The sequence below is a fragment of the Clinocottus analis genome, unplaced genomic scaffold (assembly GCF_023055335.1).
Source record: "Clinocottus analis isolate CAN_PGR_092001 unplaced genomic scaffold, fCliAna1.0.p SCAF_12, whole genome shotgun sequence".
NCBI lineage: Eukaryota > Metazoa > Chordata > Actinopteri > Perciformes > Cottidae > Clinocottus > Clinocottus analis.
This window is the reverse complement of record NW_027175843.1, coordinates 5,524,054-5,549,290: the sequence shown is the minus strand read 5'-3', so window position 1 is coordinate 5,549,290 and position 25,237 is coordinate 5,524,054. Positions and strand designations below refer to the sequence as shown.

Here is a 25,237-nt window from a genome sequence, read left to right as displayed (position 1 = left end):
TGAATACATATACTGCTTGTTCTTTAGAAAGGACAGCTGGGCCGGCCCATCCTGGACATGCCCTACTGGAATGCCAAGCCATCTCCCATGCCCAACATTGGGGCCAAATATGGGCGAAAAGCCACCTGGATTGGTGCCAGCGGGGACCAGACATTCCTGCGGATCGATGAGGCTCTTATCAACTCCCATGTCCTCGCCACTTCAGAGATCTTTGCCAGCAAACACATTATTGGCCTTGTGCCCTCCTCTGTGTCTGAGCCTCCTCCATTTAAATGCTTGCTGATCAACAAAATGGACGGAAGCTGCAGGACCTTCAATGACTCTGAGCAGGAGGACCTGCAGGGATTTGGGCTGTGCCTGGACCCTGTGTATGATGTCGTATGGAGGTCAGTCCAAGGACATTACTAATGTTTGGGTTTAGTTCTAGTTAACCTGTATGTGCCTTATTGCTGAGCATTAGATTAAACTAAGGTTGAAATATATAAAAATGTTTTATCCCCTTTGCATCCAAATAACACACAAGGACTAAAGAGAATGTATTGAACTGAAATGTGATGCTACCTGGGTACTAAAAGAAACTGAAGGGTGGACTACTTTATTCCTTTTCTTTTTTTGGGGTTTGGTAGCTCGGGAACAGCTTTTTTTTTTATAAATTAAACAATTTGAGTGAAACTTGAAAGATGGATTGTTTTTTACTGGGAATAAATGTAATCTGTCTATTTTCACAAAGCATACAAATATAAATAAATGCAACCCCTTTTGTGTTAACCCTCTTGGTATCCCTCTGTGTGCTTTTAGGTTTCTGCCTGCTGCTAAAGAGATGCTGTGCTACAATGCGGTGATAGCTGATGCCAGGATGCCCTCTGCCACAGATCTGCAGGCTCGCTGCAGCATCCTAAGTCCGGAGCTTGCGTTGCCCTCCGGATCACACGCCACCACCACTCGTTCTCACGGAGCCCTGCACATCCTTGGTAATCCCCTGCTCCTCAGCAACGTGTCTTTGGTCATATGACTCTGATTGTACTAAGGGTCTAATGAATAATGAGTACACGCATGCTGCGACACGAGATGATGGACAATGCATCTGTGTGTCTCAAAGTACATGTTACCACTGTCCAAACCTCACTTCTCTGATTTTTCATGTACTGGATCCTTTCGTCTCATCGGTCATGTGCTCTCAATTCTCAGGAAATATCAATTTGACAGACAAGATTTCCTCTTAGATTGTAGCCAAACATGACACGCTGTCACATGAATTCATGCTCTTGATCATTCAATGCTGAGAGAAAGTATACTGGGTCGTCCGCTTAGGTTGCCTGGATACACTGGCGGCCATGCAAGAGCTGAAGATGGGTGTGGCCAGCGCGGAGGAAGAAACCCAGGCAGTGATGAAGGTCTACTCCAAGGAGGACTACAGTGTGGTGAACCGCTTTGAGAGTAAGTGGGCTCTTTGTGCAGGATTCATGGTAAATTATGTATGATACAACCATTTGGCTTGTACAGTATATGTTGTAGTAAATAACCAAAGTGGATAAACGGCGTCTGTGAGCCTCACTGACCCCCATGCGTGATGCTGTAGGTCACGGCGGTGGCTGGGGCTATTCGGCCCACTCTGTGGAGGCCATCCGGTTCTGTGCTGATGCAGACATCCTGCTGGGCGGACTGGGTCTCTTTGGGGGACGAGGGGAGTACACGGCCAAGATCAAGGTGAGACGCCTTGTGACACTTTTTAAAATTTTAAATTTAAAGAGACACTTGATTCTGTTGAAAAGTGTATTCATACCATGTATTGGTGCAATTTCTGGAATTCACCTGCTCTGCCCCAAAACTGATGATGCTGACAAAAACATTACATTGTGTGACCATAATCAATGCAAAGATACAATAATTGCATCGTAGCAGTCAGACAAACCTCCTGAAACTACTAACTGGAGGATAACACACTCAATGGGTTGAGTCGTGTCCTGGCCTCAAATGTATCACAGGCCTTTACACAATACTCACCTGGTCTTGTTGTTGTGCAGCTTTTCGAGCTGGGACCCGACGGGGGCGACCACGAGACAGACGGCGATCTGCTGGCTGAGACCGACGTGCTGGCGTACGACTGTGCTGCCAGGTAAAGAAAAATAAAGCGTTATCATGGATTTCTTCGGTGCTCCCAACTATTTTCTTGAAAATGAAAGTATTCATCGAAGCAATGCTGGTCCTGTCTTTTAGGGAGAAGTACGCCATGATGTTTGACGAGCCTGTGCTGCTGCAGCTGGGCTGGTGGTATGTGGCGTGGGCCCGAGTGTCTGGACCCAGCAGTGACTGTGGCTCCCACGGACAGGCTACTATTACTACAGATGACGGGTAAAACTCCTTTCTCAATGTAGAGGATGCTCCTGCATTTATAGATGGATACATCTTACACATTTTCCATTTAGTTTGAAAATGTTTGAATTTTAATATATTTATATATATTTTTTCTTTAAGTGTGGTCTTTCAGTTCAAAAGCTCTAAGAAGTCAAACAATGGTACGGACGTTAATGCGGGTCAAATACCTCAGCTACTTTACAGGCACGTATAATTCTTTACACTCTGCTAACAGTGATTAAAGCATTTCTTTGTCTGTAGACTCGTCAAGTAATTGGTTTTGATTGTTTCAGGCTTCCTTCAAATGATGGCAATGCATCAAAAGGGAAGCAGCAGACGAGTGAACCGGTCCACATCCTTAAACGCTCATTCGCTCGCACCGTCTCAGTGGTCAGTATCTTCTATGTTTTGAATATTTTTCCTCCTTCTCTGTGTTTCTACCTGGTTAATATTCTTGCCAGATGATATAAAACAGCATTGGATGTGACTGTCTTTCTCTCTCGCTCTGTTTCTCTGTGTAGGAATGTTTTGAGTCTCTGCTGAGTGTCCTTCACTGGAGCTGGACCACCTTGGTTCTGGGTGTGGAGGAGCTGCGAGGGCTGAAGGGCTTCCAGTACACGGCCACCCTGCTGGACCTGGAGAGGCTGCGCTTCGTTGGCACGTGCTGCCTCCGCCTGCTCAGGGTCTACATCTGTGAGATCTTCCCCATCGCCGGTAGGCGCTCAGAGAACTCGACGGGACTTTTCCTCAATATACAACAGCTCGTTCTTTGCGAAAAGGAAAACTACAGCGTTGCTACTTTCAAGCTGTTAGTGGCACTGTTGGTTCCCTGCCTTTTTGAATGACAAAAAACAACTGACAGTATTCATTCCTGAATGCAAATCAGTGTGACAATCCTTTATCTTTATTAAACCTTTCCAGAGAAGGTTGTGTTTATATTTAAAAAAAAAAAAAAAGCCTTTCTAGTGAACATTTTTCTGTTAGTACGACCTCACAATGTTTTCCTTTTCTGTCGGTCCTTTTGATTTCTAGCCAGCACCAAAGCTGTGGTGGAGGAGTCCAGCAAGCTGGCAGAGTGCGTGGGAAAGACGCGCAGCCTTCTAAAGAAGATCTTGTCAGAAGGCATGGACAACTGCCTGACTAAGCTGGACAACGACCCCGAGGGTTACCTGTCTCAGCCTCTGACCCTGCTGGAAGCTGTGCTGCAGGAGTGCCACAACACCTTCACTGCCTGCTTCCACTCGTTCTACCCGACCCCGGCTCTGCAGTGGGCCTGCCTCTGCGACCTGCTCAACTGCCTGGACCAGGTCAGTGACGCCAGAGGACTAGTTACAGTGCTATTCTCTTTAGCAATTCATGTGTTTGTCCCCCTGATGTATCATTATTGTAGTGTATAAAATGCCCCATCACGAGCTCCCAAAGCATATGATGACGTCTTCAAATTGCTTCCGTTTGTCCAAAACCCAAAGATATTACATTTTCGAATAACAGAAAAGCAGCACAATTTGAGATCATCTAACCACCGAATGTTTGACTTTTTTTTTTTTTTTTTTTTAACTGAATGTTGACGTGAACAATGATGATTCAATAGGTTGATGAATCATTTTCATTTTTTTGACTAATCAACCAATTATTTAAGCTCCAAAGATCCTCGAGAGTGTTTTTAACATCCAGCTGGTGATTTTACATTTATTGAGCATTTAGATGATGGGTGATGCTCTTATGGGTGATGGGTGATGCTTTTATCAAGTCTTAAGAATGAAAAACGTTAAATGAACGTTGTAGAAATATAATACAAGGGGGATCAAATTAGAGATTTATTCTTGCCCACGCTCCTCTTTTAGGACATTGCAGAGGCCAACTTTCGCACGTCCAGCAGCCGCCTGCTGGCGGCCGTAATGTCGGCTCTGTGCCACACTTCGGTCAAGCTGACTTCCATCCTGCCCATCGCATACGACGGGGAAGTGCTGCTGCGTTCACTCGTCAAACAAGTCAGCACAGAGAACGACTCTGCCCTCGCTCACCGCTTCCCCCTGCTGGTGGCCCACATGGAGAAACTGAGCCATGTGAGTTTATGCATGTTGTACACGGTGCGTCGGCTGTCCTCTTTTCACATTGGTGAGTTGCTCGGAGGGAAAATGGTAACATCCTATTCACCAACCTCAGACGGAGGAGAACCTGATGGGCATGACCAGTTTCCGGGAGGTTCTGGAGAAGATGCTGGTGATCGTGGTGCTGCCAGTGAGGAAGAGTTTGAGGAAGGAGGTGGAGCTGTTCTCCCCACACCTAGTCTCCAACACCTGCGGGCTGCTGGCCTCCATCGTCTCCGAGCTCACCGCCTCGGCCCTCGGCTCCGAGGTAACGCCACTCGCGCTGATATTCACGCACCCTCAAACACAAGGAGAGTACTTGGGAGCCGCAGAGTCAGCATCCTGTAAGACAGCATAACACCTGATCTCCTCTTTTTGTGCTCTTGTGGAGCGTTTTTAAAAAAAAAGAAGAAATTCAGGAACATGTACAGACTCTTTTTAAAGAGCAGGGTTCAAAGTTAAATTCAAAATTGTCACAGCGCAGCTTTGAGAGTTGTAGATTTCAACGAGGCTCTCATGTCTTTCCTTATTCTTTTTCTTTCCTCCTTCCCCGTGCCGTATCCTGTTACTGAAAGCTTTGTTGTTATTGCGTAACCGTTCATAGTGACAGCTTTTCCTTGAAACAAGGTGATGTCTGTGCTGTTGCCAAAAAACAGTAACAGAAGAAGTGGGAATTAGATTTCCTTTATTGTTTTTACGATATGCTGAGTCACTAAGTGGGCGGGACAGATGCCTGTCGCCCGCCCTCTGTCACACTCTTAGTTTAATTATCATCGCACGCATACCCTTGTGCTGCAGACTATGGGGCTCACGTCGCCATGGTAACCGTCACTCGACAGCCCCGTTCCCTCTTTTTTACTTCTCGCCAGTCTGTTGTCAGGGAAACAAGTCTTCCTCCCCTGAGCACCTGGACAGGGTCCCTTCTGCAGTCGTGGCTGATGGAAATAGTAATAGTAACTGCTTATTTCAGACAATGGATCTTTTAGAGACCATCCATTGTCTCCGTTTTCGGGCTGTCCGTCTGTCTGTCCGTACCATTCACGTCAATGCCGTGTCTCAGTAATGCCTGAGGGGAATTTGTTAAAATCTGGCACAAACGTAAGGATAAACTGATTATAATTTGGTAGTTGAATGTCTCTGTGACCTCATACAACTCATATCTTAATTATGACCACTCACACAAATATCCAATAAAATGATGAAGATATGACATTTTGGACAGACATTTGGTTGGCGGTGTAACACATGCGCGAGTCGGTGATTCCAGCTCAGAATGATTTTTTGCGTTTCTCCTCCAATGCGTTAGTCCGTCCTGTGTGGTTATGTGAGATATGTTTTAGCCACATCTCTGATTGTGTCCTTGCTTATTAGGTTGATGGGTTGAACTCGCTCCACTCGGTGAAAGCATCCCCGAACCGTTTCACCAAAACGAGCCAGGGCCGCAGTTGGAATACGGGCAATGGCTCTCCGGATGCCATCTGTATGACCGTGGACAAGCCAGGTGTTGTGCTGGTGGGTGTGTGCGTCTACGGAGGAGGAGGCATCCATGAGTATGAACTGGAGGTGCTGGCCGACGACGTAAGTGATTAGGGATCCTTTTCAGCTGGATTTTGTTTGTGTTTGTGTTGCGTGACTTTGCCTCTTTTTTTTTTTAACAACTCGTGTTCCCATAACCTTTCAGGCACAGACGGAGCACCCAGGGGACTCTGCACACTCTCACAGGTGGACGTCCCTGGAGCTTGTGAAGGGCACCTACAGTACCGACGATTCTCCCAGCGATATTGCTGAGATTCGCATGGACAAGGCCGTGCCGCTCAAGGTGCATAGGGTTCTCAAAAAAATAATACACACATTTGATTTGGAGATTTGTAGTTGAGATACAAATACAAACTTCTTTCTACCTTCTTTTTTTATTTTATTTTTACAATTGTGTGTTGATCCGAGTTAAAATGCATATTGTCTCACTAATTAATTGATTCTGTCGCAGGAGGGTGTAAAGTACGCTGTACGGTTACGAAACTATGGCAGTCGGACAGCGAACGGGGATGGAGGCATGACCACGGTGCAGTGCTCCGACGGCGTGTCCTTCACCTTCAGCACATGCAGCTTGAGCAGCAATGGCACAAACCAGACCAGAGGACAGATCCCACAGATTCTCTACTACAGGTCCACACACAGCCAACATTTGCTAACGTCTAATCTGTGAAGTATTTGGTGGGGCTCTTTTTCTGACTTTTTTCTTTTTCTCGTGGTTAAAGGAGTGAGTATGATGGGGATCTCCAGTCTCAGCTGCTCAGCAAAGCCAATGAGGAAGACAAGAACTGTAGCCGATCTCTGTCCGTGGTCAGCGCTGTGGTCAGGGCGGCGAAAGACCTGCTTCACAGGGCTTTTGCTGTTGATGGTAAGAGCAACAAACATATTACAAAAGCATTGCAGCGGAGACACTTTTATTTAATTTGGATCTTATCCGTTCAGCCTCTCTTCAGTTTAACCATTGTCCTTTTATTATCTTCAGTGGACGATATTCCCGAGCTACTGAGTTCCTCCAGCCTGTTCTCCATGCTCTTGCCCCTCATCCTGGCCTACATCGGCCCTGTGGCTGCGTCTGTACCAAAGGTAAGATGGCAGAGCCTTTCACCTTGGTTTTGCGAATTGTTTCTTTGACGCGGCATCGTGGTGAAATGCCTCGCGCTCCCTCATCCAGGCTGCCGTTGAGGTCTTCGGACTCGTTCAGGAGCTGTTACCGGCCGTCTCCGCCCTCAACCAAAAGTACGCCCCGCCCACCTTCAACCCCAACCAATCGACAGACAGCACGACCGGCAACCAGCCGGAGCAGGGCCTGTCGGCTTGCACCACCTCGAACCACTACTCAGTGATTGAGAGTGACCACCCTTACAAACAAGCTGGCGTCACCCAATACAGGGTAAGCTGTCCTTTGGCATGCTGAGCAAGAGACTTGCATCAAGACAAAGTCTGAGACGCACGGTAGTTTAAGGTTTCAAAATGAATCTGGCTCCGTCTCGCATTGCCACAGGTGTCTTTCCCTGAATGTGTCCGCTGGACCACCATCGAGTTTGATCAGCAGTGCGGCACTGCGCAGCCAGAGGACGTCCTGCGCCTGCTCATCCCCAGCCGTACCCTCCACCTGTCCAGCATGGGAGGCAAACCTTTGATCCACGACACCATCAACACCTGGACGGATCTCAAGAAGTTCTCTGGCTCCACCGGCTGGCCAAGCACCGTCTTGGTGCTGCCAGGTAGGAGAGGCCGAGCAAATGATCACTCAATAACAGAAGTGCAATACATCCACAAGTTCTAAAAGCCAAGAGTCTTGGTTATTTTAATAAATAGTAGGCCGATAGAGAGAAATACGTTTACCACATAAGATTAAAGATACATTTTAAAATCAAGACATGCTTTTGAAGGCACTTAATATTAACATTTGCCAACTTCTGCTTCCAAATATTAGTGTTTTTTGCCATCATCAATGGCTGCTAAGTAATTGCACTTCTCTGATATTTAATTTCATCTGCACAACAATTGGATCTAATAGTACCAGTGATTGGAAGGGCTTGTCAGAGTAAAAACTGAAAAGATGTATTTAAAAGTAAAATCAGGAAAAGTATGCACTGCAGTGAATTTGTTCACAACAACTTTAATGACGAACAAATGTTTGTCTTTTATATTATATTATGGAAAGAATCATAAAATGCTCAGCTGGCATGTACTGCCCAAGTCCTGCTCTGAAGCAGCAGCAGAGTCTGCGATGATGTCCTCCATACCTGTAAGAGATGGTCTGGATTTTCCAACTGGGTCTGTATGAGGTACTCCAACGTCTGTGTGCTTTTCAAGTAGATGGATTTGGGAGTAGCAAACTGCAATACTGACACAGAATCAAAGCAATGCACTCCTGTGGATGTATTTTAGACACTTAAGTTTATTGAAACCTTAAGTTTATTAAGTCCTCAGTTTAAGTGTACGCTATATATATATACATATAATATTTTTTACCGCTTTAACCTTACAGAGCACAGAAGCTGTAATATCCTTCTATGGTCTCTACAAAGACACACGATTCCTTTGACAGCATAGTAATTTAACAGGGCTGAACACAGGAGTTGCTGGTCTACCACTACCTCTTTGTTTGTGTTACTGTGTGACATTTCTGATTTAATGAGTTTGGTCAGATTCACCAAAGTCACACAATAACACGAACAAACTGAGCGCCGCAGGCAGCGGTCGACCAGCAGCTCCTGCGTGCCGCAAGGTTGATTTACTGGTTCGGTCAAAGGAGTTTGTGGCTTTAAAAGAGAGCATAGATAACGGCATCAGCTCACTGTCAGAAAGGGCTGTCCGACAGTAAGGTAAAGCGGGGGAAATATTCTAAATATAGCATATCCTTGAACCGCTATTTATTTTTAAACTTTTTTTTTTTAGGTGTCTAAAAATTGCTGGCCAATCGGCAGCAGTGCTTTGCTTCCATGCTGATACTCCTGTTTGTTTCTCCAAACTCCATCTAGTAGTACCTAATACAACCCCACAAAAAGCTAAACTATTCTCTTCTTGGGGAAAAACAGGGAAACATACTTTTTATTTTTTATTGAGGTAACGCATAAATGTGTGAACTGTGACAGCACTAGCAATACGTGTATAAAGATATATGTAGCACGACGGTTGAATAGTGACACTATTCTAAAAACAGCTGTAGTTCATTGATCTTAATTGTTCCTGTCTTGTGCTTTAATCTCCTTCATGATGCTTCGCTGAGCCACCTGCCACAGCAGGCGGACATTAGTTTTTATAGCGATCCCTTGCATGCACTACCCACCTGTCTCTCGTATCATCTTCTAAGGTTCGTACATCTCTGCTTTCAGGCAACGAAGTACTGTTCTCGCTGGAGACGGCCTCGGACTACGTCAAAGACGAGAAGGCTTGCTTCTATGGCTTCAAGTGTGTGGCTGTGGGATACGAGTTCAACCCCGGTCCCGATGAGGTACACACTCGCACATTCCTCCATTTTTATGCATAATGGGGAAAAAAAAAGCTTTTCTGACCATTGCGTTATGGACATTTCAGGGTATCATCCAGCTGGAGAAGGAGTTGGCCTTCCTGGGGAGTGTGTGTGCTGCAGCTCTGATGAAGAAAGACCTGGCCCTTCCCATCGGTATGGAAAACCGTGCATGAGGGGGTTGGCTTCGGCTGTTGTGAATTACGTCTTTAGTAAATCATTCATGTGATTCTAATCTTTAATTTAAGGTAATGAACTGGAGGAGGATCTTGAGATCCTCGAGGAAGCCTCTCTTCAGGTGTGTCATCTTTTACATTCAGAGATACTCTTATTTGTTGTCTCGTGGAAAGGATTTTACATTTCATCATCACTCTACCGTTTCTTTCGACGTCACCCCAGGTCTGTAAGTCCCACTCCGGGATCCTGGGGAAGGGTCTGGCCTTGTCTCACTCCCCCACCATCCTGGAGGCCCTAGAGGGAAATCTGCCACTGCATCTCCAAACAAATGAGCACTCGTTCCTTGAGGACTTCATCACCTGTCTACAGACCTCCAGCGGAGGACGCCTGGCCAGGTAAACATTGGTGGAGTCTGTCTGTCCTGTGTCAGGTTTAGTTACCCAAAGCGAGCAAACCGTATTTAATTTTGAACTGTATGTTGGTATTTTTTCTCCTGCAATTTATTTCCGCCACAGATTAGAAATGAACTACCCTGTCTCTCTCCTCTTGTCCTTTTCGTGCATCCAGGTGGCTGCAGCCGGACTCTTACGCCGACCCCCAGAAGACATCTCTGATCCTGAACAAAGACGACATACGCTGTGGGTGGCCGACCACAGTGGTCGTGCAGACCAAAGACCAGTATGGAGATGTGGTGCACGTTCCTCACATGAAGGTCAGGGGGATTGCTTCGGCTTCCAAGAGATGGATCAATTAGAAGATCGGAGCCGTAGAATCTTTTTTTGCCTGAATTAGCAAAGATCTGACACGCGCTTCTCATCTCTCACATGTCCAGGTGGAGGTAAAGGCTGTGCCCGTTTCACAAAAGAAGTCGCTGCAGCCGGAGAATGTGAAGAGGCTGCAGCGGCTTCCCGGGAGCTCCTCGCCGCCGTCCTCCGGCCTCGACCTAACCTTTGGGGGTTTGCCGATGCCCAAGCTGGAGGCCACGTACGAGCCCATGATCGTGAAAGAGGCTCGATACATCGCTATAACCATGATGAAGGTCAGCGTTCTAGAACTGGTTCATATCCCTCACTTGTTTTACATTTAGAAGGTTGCAGGTGCTGCACAGGGTGGAGCTATTTGGTTGTTATGAGATCTGTTGTAGAGGCTACATGCCAACCTGTGACCCCTAGAGGGCATCATGTCATTGCTCATTTTAATGGCTACTAGTTTGTTTCGTGTCTGCTTTTTTTTTCACAATAAACACTTCTTATTTGCAATAAGATACTAAATATAGAAAGAGATGTGATCAGAGTGGACTAAAAGGAGAGTGAATTGACAGACTAAAGACATTATCAGTAGTCTGATTTGTAGACTTACTGTAGAAGTCTGACATTGGCCGCCAGTATTCTCCAACCTTCGCTATCTGTGCTATCTAATTCTAAGTCTCTCCATCACTGCTCAAGATTATTTTGATTGGTTTAAAGAAATATAAATGAGCGCAAGAGCATATTTATTTATTTTGCGAATTCATATATTTTTGATTTAGGGAATGTCATAATTGGTAAACCAGTGTTTTCATACTTTGTCTTTTGCTCTCTGTCTTTGCAGGCCTATGAAAACTACTCGTTTGAAGAGCTGCGCTTTGCCTCCCCCACCCCAAAGAGGCAAGTGAGGTTATGCAGAGACAGAACACATTTCTAGTCAGATACCACCTACTTATTGATCCTTTCCCACACAGACCCAGTGAGAACATGCTGATTCGTGCCAACACTGACGGAACCTACAGCGCCAACTGGACTCCGGGAGCAGTAGGCCTCTACACGATCCACGTCACCATTGATGGCATTGAAATAGGTATATGTCAATGGAAACAGCTCAAGCATTTTCCCACATATATAGGGGATGCACTGATGAGCATCACCCACCTCCAACAATTGACATTACGTCATGCATATGGATTTATCCCTCATTTGAAACCGTTGAGGCTTTTCTGAAGAATCCGTTAATCGCCCGCATTTTCAGACTTTAAGCTGCAAATCTTTTCTTTTCAGATGCTGGTTTGGAGGTAGAAGTCAAGGACCCCCCTAAAGGCATGATACCACCTGGCACTCAGATGGTCAAACCAAAGGCTGAACCTCAGCCAAACAAGGTGAGCGCAACCTATGGCGTGAACATGCACAAACACACCTGTAAAAGGCATGCGTGCTTGCTATCCCCCATCAAATGCACCAGACACCAGACACAGTTTGTGCCCTCTTCCATACCTGTTAACATCAATTTGTAACTTTAACTAAACTCTGACCATGAAACACAATAAAGAGCAATAATTTGATATGAACACTGGAACACAAATCTCCCTGTTATATGAAAGGGGTGCTGCCCACTTGCATCTTATTTTGCACCTCCTTGCTTTGGTTTGCTCGTCTGACAATCAGAACTAATGCTGGTCCATAGAAAGCAATGGACACACACCTGCTTGTAAGCCATCTATCTGTCCAGTGCAAAGTGATGGGATGATATCGGGTTTTATCATAGATCGCCAGTTTAAAAACCAAAATAAATTCAATACGTCGATCGTAATAAATTTCTATTATCGGGATCAGTGTTAATATTGTCAGGAATGACTTATAAAATCATGGTGGATAGAGGCGTCACAATACACTGGTATTAACAATAATCGTGATATTAAAAATATTTAATATCATTGTGTTAATAATGCACATATGATGTTGTGTGAGTAATTCAGTGCCTCAGGACTCCACAGATAAAACCAGCGCTACCAGGCTTGATTAAAACTGTAATGTTGCTTTACTTTGTTGAATGCGCAAATAAGCAACTGCTTTTCTGTTTTGTTATTAAGACCTTTTGTCCATTAACGGCCAAAAAATATTTGTATTATAGTTATGCATGTACACATATAGACTGCTGGCACTGTATCTCAGCCTCTTCATCTATTCAAACGGCATTGATTGATTATTACTCATAGATAAAACATTTACTTCAACGTAATTGAAAAAATCCAGATGCGGCATGAGACTGATCGTCATCCTTTTGTGAAACTCGTGGTATTTAGATTCTGCGATCCATAACGGGGAAACAGGCAAAAGTTCTGCAGCCTTTTTAAATCGGCGCTGCGTATATTCCGTGGCACTGGTGTTCCATGTTTTTTTACGCACGCGTGTGGAAACGAAGCTCCCAAAGCCTCCTCGTCTTTCACCGTTTTGTTTGTGTGTATTTGGAAGCGGGCTTTGTGTGGGTCAAAGCATGCGACCTCCCACCGTCAACTAGCCCTGCTCCCTTTTCTCTCTTCCTCCTGCTGCACTTGTCTTTTTGGTTTGGTTTGTTCGGTTCATTTTTTCCTCCCTTTTTCTTTTTATTCTTTGCTCCTGCCGCTCACAGTCTCCATCTCCCCCTCTGCTTCTCTCAGGTCCGCAAATTTGTGTCCAAGGACAGCGCAGGCCTGCGTGTGCGTAGTCACCCCTCCCTGCAGAGTGAACAGATAGGCATAGTGCATGTCAATGGCACCATCACTTTCATTGACGAGGTAACTGGCTCTAGACCAGGCAGAGTATAAGTCATGTTATATATATATATATACGTTTATCAGCTGGAGCACTGTCCACTTTGACTCTATTTCCTGGTTTTGTCTTCTTTAAATCAGTATCGATTGAAACCTAATTATTGTACGCTATTTTTTTTGTGCTGGTTTTAGAACTTTTGAGTCTTGCTTGGTGTCTTCTATGTAGTATATCTTATTACCTTTCTAAATAACTACTTTCTTGCTAAGCTTATAAATGTGTTGCTTCATACTCTAGCAAGCCACTCCGAGGCTCCATGAAAGGCTTGAGCGCATGCAACATGATTCTAAAGATTTTCAAAATGTAAAATTGGAGCACTCAAATGATTGTACTGTAATGCAACACATGATCTGTATTTTTATGCATCTACAATGCACCCTGCTGTGACCTCAATTTACTGTCGTCTATTTCACTTGAGACTGTCCTGCAACCTCAGAAGTGGTGTGCGTGCGTGCGTGCGTGTGTGTGTGTGTGTGTGCGTGTGTGTGTGTGTGTGTGTGTGTGTGTGTGTGTGTGTGGGGGCGCTGCCCACCCTGTTTCCATAGTAACAGGACGGCATGGCTCTGCCCTGCCCTGTCGCTCTTGTCCCTCCCTCCCCCCTTTCGTAGATCCACAATGATGATGGCGTTTGGCTCAGGCTCAATGACGAAACAGTCAAGAAGTATGTTCCCAGCATGAATGGTTACACTGAAGCCTGGTGCCTCTCTTTTAACCAGCACCTGGGCAGGAGCCTACTGGTCCCAGCCGACGTAAGTAGAAGACGGCCCTGCTGAGCGGCCCGTCCCAGTTTGATAAAGACAGGGGCTCCCGTGCTGTTTGTTTGGGGAGGGAGGGGAGCTCAGAGATCATCCCTATTGTTTTACAATCACAGTTTACTTTTCACTCCCCAAATGTACTCGCTGCATGGTGAATTAAGAGCTTTCCTCAGAGTATAGCTGCCGAGGTATTCTCTCGCATGAAACGTCTAGTTGCAGCGACGCTGAGTGAGACCCTTTCACTAGCGCACTGTGCAAAGGAACAGCAGCCGGGAGCTTGCATGTGTTGACTCGAGGTTCACCACAACGTGACAGCAGTTGTAAATGTTCACACGCTGAGGTAGCTTCTGTTTAGTGCGCTGAAGTGAACCCCAATGCAGGAAAACCACAAAAAAGGGTCCCAAAGGCGTAAGTTCATCCTGTGGTGAAGTTGGTTAGTCTGCACTTTTCCTCATTGCCTCTCACGAGTCCCAACTCATAAACACCCTGACACCACAGCATGTGTTAACAAGTGTTTCCCCTCACATTTTTTGCTCCATGCCACAAAAACCGCCATAAAGTGATAAAAAAAAAATATTCAAAAAGCAATGTGACCGAAGACATGAATATTGCAGTAACAGGGGAAGTATCTGAACGATGTTGTTGATATCCAGGTGGTTTTCTGTCATGAAGCAATCACTGGTCCGCAAAAAAAAGAGTTTCAATGGGAAAATTGTACTGCTCTACAATTCCAGCGTTTGCATTGGGATGCTTTCGGTGCTTAGGAGCCGTCCATGTAAGGTCTCTTGTCTGAACAGCATGACACACTACATCATCCAAGTGGGGAATTTTTTTGGAAGTTTTCTTACTTCATTTGGTCATGGATTTGGAAATACCGACCCCCGTTGTGTTTGGAGTGACCTTTCAATTCCTTTTGGTTCTGCCACGGCAACTGGTTTCTTTGTTGTATTTTACACTTTTTTGTAAAGTGTTGAAACATTTGACAGGCGTGGCCTGGAGATACGCTTCCTCTCAGACCCTTTTTATCAGTGCTCCACCATCTGGCCTATTAGAGTCTGTCCTCTCTTCTTCACCGTCTCAAATAACCATCTGATGTTGAATTCCAAAGAAGCCGAGCCAAAAAAATATATATTTTATTTTCTTCCAAAAAAATACACAAGCGCCTTCCCCCATCCTGTTTTCTCTCCCCTCTCTCTTTCTCTCTCTCTCTCGTTGTCTACTGTTTTTTGTTGACTGTCTCACAATCTGTTGCTCAGACTGTCTTTAACGCTAGCCAAGGAGTCAGGGATATCGGCTTTTTGTCGTGGACTCCCTTAACTATATTCCCGCCACAGGTGAGTTGTATGAAGGAGGGACACGCGCCCCATAGCTTATCATTTTATCTGTCACTCTACTTGTCCCCTTTGAATCCCTTGTGACTTTGTAGTCTCCCCACAGTGTTGCAATCAGGCATAAGAGGTCGAACAACAGCTGCATGGTTGTCTGCTTTGTTTCATTTTGACGATGCGGTGACCAACCGGTACGTCGGCGGCCTCTGGCCCACAGACTCGGCGCACTGATCCTATTTGTTGTGTTTTTACAAAGTAATTGCTGTTCAAGCTTGTGTGTTGCATGAGGGCAGAGGATACTAACGCCCGGTCTGTTGCATGATGCCTTGTTCGAAAGGCTTATAGTCCTGTGTCCTTGTTCATAGCATGCCTCCCTTTAGCTTGTCTGGAAATAAGTTCTACCTGATTGTCTGTCGGTCATTTAACAGCATCACTACATGGCCTGTTTGAATTCTCATGTTGGTTCTACTGCGAGTATTTCCAATTATATTCACTTCCTGCTCTTGAGGATGGAAGTCTGAATATGTTTCCAGTTATCCATGTTGCAATATGTAGTAGTTGTAGAATACCTGAGGGTGACACGGCTTCTTTAAGTAGTCTGTAAGAACCATTTGACCGCTTTCATGTCGGCACTGTGAATAGAAAGCTCCAGCTGGTTAGCTTAGCATAAAGACCAGAAACAGAGTGAACAGCTAACTGGACACTGTCTTGAAACAAAATCCAGTTGTCAGCCATCCCTACAGCTCATGAGCTAAAATTGTATCACGAGTTTGAACCTTTTACAGTGACTAAAGTGTAAAAAAAAAAAAACAGCAGCTTGTGGTTTTGTTTGGGTCGTGTTCTGGACTTTTCATTAGCCGGGAACAGTATCGAGAAGATTCCAGGAAAACATTGAACGCCCGGCCAGAAAATAGTCCCACTCGTGACTTTTATAACCGCTCGATATAATAAATTAGCTAGGGTCCAAAAATGAACTTGTGATTGTTTTTTACAGGGCAGGTTGCTCTGAGCACACATGCTCTTCCTGCCCGTTACACTGCTCACAGTGACTTTTGTCCGTCACATTTCCAGGACTTAGAGCTCCGAGCCTTTTCCTGGACTGAACCATTTTTGAAGCCTGTTGTTGTGTTACTGTACGTTGCCTCTAATCCACTGCTCTCACCTCTTGCAGGAGGTCAGGGGCCAATCGGAGGAGAACTTAAAGGAGGTGAGCAGCTGCCCTTCCCACGAGGCCCCCATTCGGGCGCAAAGCAGGGCAGGGCAGGGCGGCGGCCCGGGGCTTTATAAGGTAGTGAAGACCGGCCCCTCTGGTCACAACATCAGAAGCTGCCCAAACCTTAGGGGTATCCCCATTGGAATGTTAGTTCTTGGCAACAAGGTCAAGGCCATAGGCGAGGTACGCACTCACCCCAAATGATACAATGTTTTTTTTATTGGTTCATTTTGTTTGTGGCTAGAGCTGATATATTGTCATGTGGCTAATGTCGGTAGACTTTGGCCTTAATTCTCAGGGAGATTAGAGTTCCCTCTATTTTCCTCCACTGATTTTGAATGTAATCTGGCTGTCTGAGGGGAATACATCAGGTGCTTCTGGGTGTGTGTGTGTGTGTTGTGTATCTTTTCCCACTTGAGGATCAACTCCCTGCGGCTGCGACCCTTTTCCGCGTGCTTCCTGATTCACTAATTTCAGTTTGTCAACGAATTCATTGCAGTTTCAGCGTGTCGAATTCGGCCGCCTTCCAGACTTTTCTTAGTGGGAGTGTGCTCACGAAATGCTGGAGCCTGTCTATGCCTTGAATGTCTCTCTCCTGCCCTTTTAACCATCCTGTCAATAACTCCGGTACTTTTCTATATTGTTTTTGGCAAAGTGATGAGCGGAGCCCCGCCTCTTTTGGATATGACCTGTCATTGGCTGCTGTGGTGTGTCATGCTGTTCAATAGTTTCCTCTGCACTTGGAATGCCCTGTCTGAGATCTGAGCGGTGCAGCCTGCACATACTAATACTTCCGTCTGTCTGTTTGTTTTTTTCTTTTCAAAATGATAATATTTCAGGAAATTGAGAAAAAACAGCTTCATGCATTAACCTTTCAATAAGCTACCACTTTCTTAGAGTAAGTTTTTTTTTTTCTTTTCGTTTAGCTTCATCAGTTTTGTTCCGCAGTGTCTGCTGAAGCACAAAATCTAATTCATGTGATCTGCTGCTGTGGGTTTTGTCCATTTGTGCCAATCGGATGAATCCAATGATTGCATGTTAATGATGTTCTGCGAAGGTGCTGTGTGGCAGACAAAGTGTACACTGTGTGTGTGTGTGTGTGAGTGTGGATAAAGAGTGTTGTTTGTGTATCAGGTGGTCAACTCGGAAGGGAACTGGGTTCAGCTGGATAAAAACAGTGTAGTGGAGTTCTGTGAGAGCGATGAAGGAGAGGCCTGGTCGTTGGCCAGGGACCGCGGTGGAAACCAGTACCTTCGCCACGATGACGGTGAGCCGCATTATTCACTCTAAATGTCAAATGTTTTCCGTTTTCTTATTGCTTTGCTGAAGTGCTTTAAACTACACATACATTTTAAGTAAATGTACAGCACTTTGAGCTACTCCGTCTTTATGACATGCTCTGTTCAAATAAAAGTTCTTATCGTTATTATAAATTGTTGGAGATTGTAATTTGATCTGCTCTGACAGAACAAGCCCTGCTTGAGCACGTGGCCCAGACCCCGCCACCCAGCCCGTTCTCCGTGCAGGCCTTCAACAGAGCCGCGGCCTCAAACGGAGCGCAGGGCTTCGACTACGGCATCTCCAACAACAAAGGTGAGCTCGGTCTGCCGTAACATTGCTTCTTTAAAAAAAATAAAACAACTTTAAAAAGTTTTGATACAGACACGTTTTCTATCACATAATCTTGATCTGCATATCACTTTGCTTTCAACATCCACTTTGCTTTGTGCTGCTCATTTACAAGTCCTCGGGCTGTAGTCGAAGATTTTGAGTGATGATCTTTCATTACTGATGTACACCTCACCTCTGACTTCACTCTGCACTCCTTGTCTTTTATTATTCCTCGCTTTATTTTCTCTATCTGACTTCCTTCCCTATGCTTTGTATTGAGACTTTCCTCATAAGATTTTATTTGATATACATTACTTCATTTTAGTTGAATAAATGCAGACATTTTCACCATCTTCAGTGTTATCACAATGAGAAGAATAATTTCCTCTTTTTGTTCAAAATAAGAGGAAATTAAAACTCACTTGACCTCCTCCACAGTTTTATAGCAGCACATCCACAAGATGTATGTGATCCCATATGGGTCGGTCCATAAAAACAGAATGAGAGTAGTAACTGTATGTCGTTATTTGACCAGTTCAGAAGACAACGGCGCTCACCGCTAACAGCTCAAATAAATAGTGAATTGAAGTAAATTGAAGCTCCTTGCGAGGGCAACGGTACAAATAAAAATGGCATCCGCTCTTCCCGTCCTGCTATCTTACTCTGAATGGGAATGCCCAATCTACTCTCATTCTATTTCTATGGCTAAGTTCGGTCACGGATCTCCCATCTCCCTTTCTTCATGCATGCTTCTCATCGTGTCCACTGTTGCGATCTCATGTCTAACATCTCCGCGATGTCGTTGTGCATGGGCCAGTCAGTGTGCTTCCGTTCATTTCCGACTACTCTGGGCTCTGTCTAGTTGGGCGCTGTGCTCTAGCCCAACACAGATTACCCCCTCTGCTGCTAAATTCAGACTTTTTGAAAAAAACATTTGATCATTTACATAAAAAGCCTAATTGTGGAACACTGACAACATCCCCCGAATGAGCACATCAGTTCTGCTGCACCGTCCACGACCGTCTTGCCCCAAATATGTCTGTATCTTTCTGCCTGAATATCTCGCTGACGCTGTGTCAATTGTCTTTCAAAAGCCTTAACGCTTCCTCACTGCTTGGGAAAAAAAGGAGGCCGACCTGTTTCGCCGTGCTAATCGGAGCACCATGGTTATTCAGATAATGCAAAGTTATCTGCAGAATAAAGGCTCCATTCACACTTGTCAGTTCAAGTTACACTTGACCACGCATGTGTCTCTGTTCCGCTGATCACAAGTCTGGTTGCCTCTAATATTCTTTCACTGTGCTCAATGCAAAGCAGAGTCGGCCTTACTTCCAGTCCAAAGGGTGATGGAAAGGCACCAAAACAATAACATGCTATTAAGCCTTCTGTGTGACTGTCAATGTTTCTGTTGCTTTCATGTGACCAGTAGAGAGATGACTATTTTCAGTGTCACTACGTAGAGAGATGGATGCATTTATACCTTTTTATACATCCCCTTTTCCAAGGTGGTTTTGAGATGTCAATCATCTCATATGCATCTTCACGCTTGGCCTTTTTGATGCCAGATTATCGATGCAGAAATTGGCAAAGTTTAATACCGGTAGATGGTTCAGGCTCATCTCTGTTCCATACCAGAGACATTTTTTGAGCGTAGACCCCCACACGATGCACAAAAACTGAAAAATGGTGTTGTGACATTTATTGTCGAAACCTAACAAAATGTTTGTTGTGGGCGGCACATTTATCCTGAATAAGAAACGCCCTTTAAACAGCGAGCTACCACTAGCACGCTGAATGTTTGTTCAAGCCGTTTCAGAAGCCATTGCCGCTCTGGGTCGAGGTCAAAATGTGGCTTAAATCACTCGCCTCCTGTGTGATGCACCCATGGTGCTGCGAGGCAGATGGATCTCCCTCAGATTGGTCATCTTGATGTCCTTGGCAAAGCTCTTTGAACAAATTGGAAAGCAACCTCATTGTTGGATCTCTCAGGCTTCTCAGTCATGGTGGTTGACTTGCCCTGTCTCACTTTCAGCCAGGAATCCTCCCATTAATGGCTCCAACAACTGATGGAAAGGCATTTTTTTGTTGTTCAAAAGCAACACAGTGACTGGGTTTTGTACCTGGTTCACAACTACTCAGTTGTGCCAAGCAAGTGGGAGACTTCTGTTCCACGTACACAAGAGTCTTTGAATGATTACTGATGCAGTGTCAGCTCAATATACAGTAGATGGGGAAGGGTGCAATTTCTTCCAGCACATGTTTTTTGGAACTTGAAGAATCTCGGAAGAATGACTCCTGAAATGAATACATGAGAAGAGACACCCCCCACCCCCCCACCCCACTCTGCCCACTTCTTCAACATATCCTTCCCCTAAATACAGTTGCGAAATGGGAGGAGCCACTGGTGCTGGACGTATATATTTTATAACACTGTACAACCCTGTTTGAGATTTTTCTGCTCATGATGTCATCAATGCGCCACAACATAGAAACACAAGTGTTTCCTGGATAGTTTAACAATAGCAGAAGTTCACAATAAAGTCAAATTAAAATACATTGCACATGTTCGTTACGGCAGACACTCTGGTCTTGCATGAGTTTGATAGACTACCGTTACAGGTATCCGTCTGTCTAGGTGTAGAGCTTATGTCAGACAATGCAGACAGCCAATCTGATCTTGCAGGAAGCAGCAACATTAGTCTCACCGTCTGAAGTTGCTCAAATCTCGTTCTTTTCTAAATCACGAATGACAACAGGCGTCTTGTCCACCACCAAACATTCACGGCATTAAAATGCACTGCTCAGGCTGCATAGCTAATGAGCTGCTCAGCAGCTGTACTTTAAATGCTCAGCTTGAACTCGGCTGCAAATGTAATTTGCAGATGTTTCTTAGGAGTTGTATTTCACCTCTCTCCTTTGTGTAATCCACCTGCCCCTTGTATCTTTTCCACTTTTTGGCCACCCTTTTTGGATGCCCATTTAAGCCTTGGAAATGCCCCCAGCAATCCTTTTGAATTGTCTAAACAGAAATTGAATAGGACTGTTACTCCGGGACCCTGGCGGCTCCGCCCATTTCGCATATTCGCGGCGGCGTGGGAGATGACTGAATGACTGATAAGAAATAAACTCTGACTGATCCTCACCCCCCTTTTGGAAGCCTCAAACCATAGTATAAGCTGTAGTTTTTCCCCATCCTCTGTCTCCATGTTTGCAGGTGACCGGTTGAGTGCCATACTGAATTCCGTTCAGTCTGGGCCCTTCCTCTCAGCAGCTCCCTCCTCCTCCGTATTTGAGCAAGCCGCCCAACCTCCCTCCTCTTCCTCCTCCTCCCTTGTCCACAGCCCATTTGTGTTTGGACAATCCCCCTCCCAACTGTCTCAGCCACAACCACAGCTTCCGAGTAAGTCTGTCCTGCTTTCTGACAGCGCTTGCTTGCACAGGTGTTGATCCTTTAACTCGCAGCGTTTTGTTCCTCCTGATTTTTGTTCTGTATTCATTCTCTTTCATGTATTTTTCTGGGAAGGGCAGCAGCGACGTGTGACGCATAACAGTGCAGTTATGTTTCTAGAGTGCCGAAATATCCCCAACAAGCCGACATGTCCAGTATTGAATGTTTAAATCTTGTTTCTAACAAAAACAAATCCGGTGACACTGCCTTCAAAAAATATGCATTGACAGGCATTCTCACTTGTTTTTGAAAACAAGATTTCCAACTTAAATACTCACCAAACGTCTTGTTAAAAGGGATATTGTTTCCGTGTGCTGAAGTGACAGGCCGAGCTGCTTATTCTTCTGCTTGTCTGCTTGTTCTGCTTCTCGGCTTTCTTATTCTTTACCTCATCATCTTCCTCGCCGCTTTAATTTCAGATCTGCATTCATCATCATTGATTAAACAACTTGTTTCACTTTCTGCCTCAACCAGCCCAGGGCTTTAGTGTTCATCTAAATAGTTGTTGGTCTAAAGTCTACCATAATCTCAATAAAACAGCAGAAATATCATTCCCTGTCATAAAGTAATATTACATATAACACATACTCATATCTTATACTAGATAAATTAGGTATAAAATACCACAATCTAGGATTAAGGTCCAAAGGTTTGTAACTTGTTCAGCCTGTGTAGCTCTCTTTCTCCCTGCCGGTCTTTTCTTCTGTATTGCTATTTTTTTTTTCTCCTTTTTTTTTCTTCTTACCTGATTGTCTATTTCTTATGGAGCCTGTGAGGTGTCTTGGGGAGAGAAAAAAACTCATCTGTGTGCATAAATTAATACTAGGTGCTCTCCATTTAGCATAGAGGTAATGATCACCTTCATGCCATCAGTCTCGTCATACATGTCCCCTTCACACTTGGGTTGCTTTAATGGATTTAATATGGGAAGTTACAAATAACGTCCTGTTCAAGTTCTTAGGGAGAAGGAAACCTTTATTCTATGAGACTTAAGATGTTCATTAAAAACTCAGCTTCGCGTTGTGGAGCACTTCTTAAATGTTTTCCTGTCGTCATCTTCAAACGTCCAGCTGACCAATTGCGACACACTAAAGGTGTATGCCACCTTTTAAAAGAGAGGAAGAGGCAAAATGCATATACAATCAAATGGAGAGCACATAATACTAAATTGTGTGCACAGCATACTTGTATTTCCAGGACAACGCTTGGTTCTGAAACTTCTCATGTTTTTCTACCTATATGTTGATCTTCCCATCACTTAAACTTGTCCTTTTTGCCTCTTTCTACTTCACCTTCTTAACTTGACCCCATTGCCTCTTTGTGCTTTCTTTCTCTCTCTCTTTGGTGCCACCCTTTGCGCTCCATGCCTTGTTTGTTTACCTGCTCCACTGTTTTCCGCTGTAGATGGTTCATCGCGCCGCCTTGCTTCTCGCGAGCGTGTGCACAAAAGCAATGTGTCCGTGGCTGGGCATGGCACTGCTCTCTCATCTCTCGCTCTGAGGCAAAAGGGTGGGTAATCACAGCATGCATGACGCCCTCAGACTGAACAGAGGGTGGGAACAAACCCAAAGAAAAAAAAATAGCTTTTGAAACCTTTTAAAACTGTGACCCTAAAGTAGGATGTGGCCAAACGCTGTATTGTAATAAAGAGGAAAAACTAAAAGGGCGTAATAAAAACATGAGTTTTGGTTTAAAGTTCAATTTTAAAATAGGTGGACTTTAAGTGTATTTTGTGGTTACTCGGCTAAACTACCAGGCTATCAAAAGTTAACGTTAAGTAGTTCAATATTAGTAGAGGTCCCAGGACTGGGCTGGAATCCATCTTTCATCAGCTCTTTCATGGTCCACTAGTTATCTTCATTGCATTGCATTTTACCTTATATTTTCAGCATTACATTTTTTTCTTCTCAGGTTTTGCGCATAGAGCTAAATGGTTACACTCTTGCCACCAATTTGGTCCTCTTTTGTGTTGTAACTGTGTTTGAATTATTAACGTTCAGGTGAGCGAGGGAACCTGATGCCCGGAGCGCGGCCCATGTCCCCAGCCTCCAAACATCGGCAGGAGAATCGCTCGCCCAAACAGGAGGGTCGGGGAAGCCGCTCATCCGAGCAGAGCCGGAGCAAGACGGGGGAGGGCGGCCTCTCAGCCAGCGAGGCCCTCATCCTGCGGTCGGACACGGCCAAATTAAGGTCCGACTCGCACAGCCGCTCCCACTCGCCCAATCACAACACCCTGCAGGCCCTGAAGGCCGATGGTCGAACCCCGGGACTCCGGGCTGAGTCCCCGAACCCCGGCTCACGCTCCTCCTCTCCCAAACAAAAAGGTGTATCCTCTTCAGGCAGGTCTAGTCCCTCCAGTACTTCCTCCCAGAACTCCTCTTCAGCCCACCATGATAAGAACCTCCCAACTAAAGTCAGCCCTTCCTCCAAAGCCAGGCTGGACCCTCCCAGAGAGAGGTCGAAGTCCGATTCGTACACTCTGGACCCAGACACACTTAGAAAGAAAAAGGTCCCACTTACAGAGCCGCTTAGAGGCAGGTCTACCTCTCCAAAACCTAAACTGTCTCCTAAAGATCCAAATAACGGAGAGATTGGCAATACGGAGAACCGTGTTCCCTCTCCACATGTGACGCAGGAGAACCTCCACAGTGAAGTGGTGGAGGTGTGCACCTCCAGCGCTCTGCTCTCGGAGGATGGCAATGACGAGAACTCGGAGGCTCAAAATTCTGAAGATGGCTCATGCAAGGTGCACTTCAGCATCGGCAAAGCCCCCGTCAAGGAGGAAACGGAGAGCCGGGCTTCGCCCAAAGTCAGCCGCAAAGCCTCCAGTCGACACACGCGCCCTAAGAAGGAAAAATCTGGACCTCTGTTCAAAGGCGAGAGTACTTCGAGGGCCTCAGAGCCTGCCAAACAGGCCATGTCACCTTCTGTGGCCGAATGCGCACGTTCTGTCTTTGCAGCGTTCCTGTGGCATGAAGGTATTGTCCATGACGCCATGGCCTGCTCCTCCTTCCTCAAGTTCAACCCAGACTTAACCAAAGAGCACGCCCCCATCCGCAGCTCCCTGGGAGGACAGGGCGCCGAGGAGAAGGAGAGCAAGCTAAAGAACCGCCACTCCTTAGAGATCTCCTCTGCGCTCAACATGTTTAACATTGCACCGCACGGCCCGGACATCTCCAAAATGGGAAGCATTAACAAAAATAAGGTACTTTCAATGCTGAAAGAACCCCCCTTGCCAGAGAAGTGCGAGGAGGGCAAGGGGGAGGCTGCTTCCTACGAGATGACTTCTCATCCGGTGATGAGGGCGAAGTCGATCTTGCCGTTGACGTTACAACATCTGGTGTCATTCTGGGAGGACATCTCTCTGGCCACCATCAAGGCCGCCACTCAGAACATGATTTTCCCCAGCCCGGGATCCAGCGCCATCTTGAAGAGGAAGGAGCACGAGAAAGACGGCAAGAAGGCAAAGAAGGAGAAGAAGAAGAGGGAGAAGGCCGAAGTGCGTCCAAGGGGAAATCTGTTCGGAGAGATGGCTCAGCTTGCCATGGGTGGACCGGAGAAAGACACCATCTGTGAGCTGTGCGGCGAGTCTCACCCGTACCCCGTCACCTACCACATGAGACAAGCTCACCCAGGTGAGAATACAGAAGTTTTTGAATGAGGGTGCTGTATTACTGAGTAATGGATTTTGT

At 45.5% G+C, this 25,237-nt stretch overlaps 1 protein-coding gene across 14 annotated transcripts in view; it reads left to right on the top strand.

Moving 5' to 3' along the window:
* mycbp2 (MYC binding protein 2) overlaps window positions 1–25,237 on the top strand; it is a 61,734-nt gene that overhangs the window by 26,223 nt on the left and 10,274 nt on the right. For 4 of the 14 annotated variants that reach the window (XM_068572353.1, XM_068572347.1, XM_068572350.1 and 1 more), the window contains 36 exons: window positions 28–386; window positions 799–971; window positions 1,312–1,437; window positions 1,580–1,707; window positions 2,025–2,116; window positions 2,218–2,352; window positions 2,476–2,559; window positions 2,649–2,745; window positions 2,877–3,069; window positions 3,388–3,662; window positions 4,200–4,421; window positions 4,522–4,713; window positions 5,817–6,023; window positions 6,127–6,264; window positions 6,433–6,611; window positions 6,704–6,846; window positions 6,961–7,061; window positions 7,150–7,368; window positions 7,480–7,702; window positions 9,320–9,438; window positions 9,522–9,609; window positions 9,702–9,751; window positions 9,853–10,025; window positions 10,198–10,342; window positions 10,463–10,669; window positions 11,221–11,276; window positions 11,351–11,466; window positions 11,664–11,761; window positions 13,040–13,156; window positions 13,799–13,939; window positions 15,202–15,279; window positions 16,445–16,669; window positions 17,621–17,753; window positions 17,954–18,079; window positions 21,312–21,497; window positions 23,546–25,180. In XM_068572353.1, the coding sequence (XP_068428454.1) occupies window positions 28–386; window positions 799–971; window positions 1,312–1,437; window positions 1,580–1,707; window positions 2,025–2,116; window positions 2,218–2,352; window positions 2,476–2,559; window positions 2,649–2,745; window positions 2,877–3,069; window positions 3,388–3,662; window positions 4,200–4,421; window positions 4,522–4,713; window positions 5,817–6,023; window positions 6,127–6,264; window positions 6,433–6,611; window positions 6,704–6,846; window positions 6,961–7,061; window positions 7,150–7,368; window positions 7,480–7,702; window positions 9,320–9,438; window positions 9,522–9,609; window positions 9,702–9,751; window positions 9,853–10,025; window positions 10,198–10,342; window positions 10,463–10,669; window positions 11,221–11,276; window positions 11,351–11,466; window positions 11,664–11,761; window positions 13,040–13,156; window positions 13,799–13,939; window positions 15,202–15,279; window positions 16,445–16,669; window positions 17,621–17,753; window positions 17,954–18,079; window positions 21,312–21,497; window positions 23,546–25,180 (6,979 nt within the window). Of the gene's footprint in view, window positions 1–27; window positions 387–798; window positions 972–1,311; window positions 1,438–1,579; window positions 1,708–2,024; window positions 2,117–2,217; window positions 2,353–2,475; window positions 2,560–2,648; window positions 2,746–2,876; window positions 3,070–3,387; window positions 3,663–4,199; window positions 4,422–4,521; window positions 4,714–5,816; window positions 6,024–6,126; window positions 6,265–6,432; window positions 6,612–6,703; window positions 6,847–6,960; window positions 7,062–7,149; window positions 7,369–7,479; window positions 7,703–9,319; window positions 9,439–9,521; window positions 9,610–9,701; window positions 9,752–9,852; window positions 10,026–10,197; window positions 10,343–10,462; window positions 10,670–11,220; window positions 11,277–11,350; window positions 11,467–11,663; window positions 11,762–13,039; window positions 13,157–13,798; window positions 13,940–15,201; window positions 15,280–16,444; window positions 16,670–17,620; window positions 17,754–17,953; window positions 18,080–21,311; window positions 21,498–22,949; window positions 23,055–23,545; window positions 25,181–25,237 lie in introns of all 14 variants that reach the window. The other 10 variants (XM_068572355.1, XM_068572351.1, XM_068572349.1 and 7 more) reach the window with 10 other exon arrangements.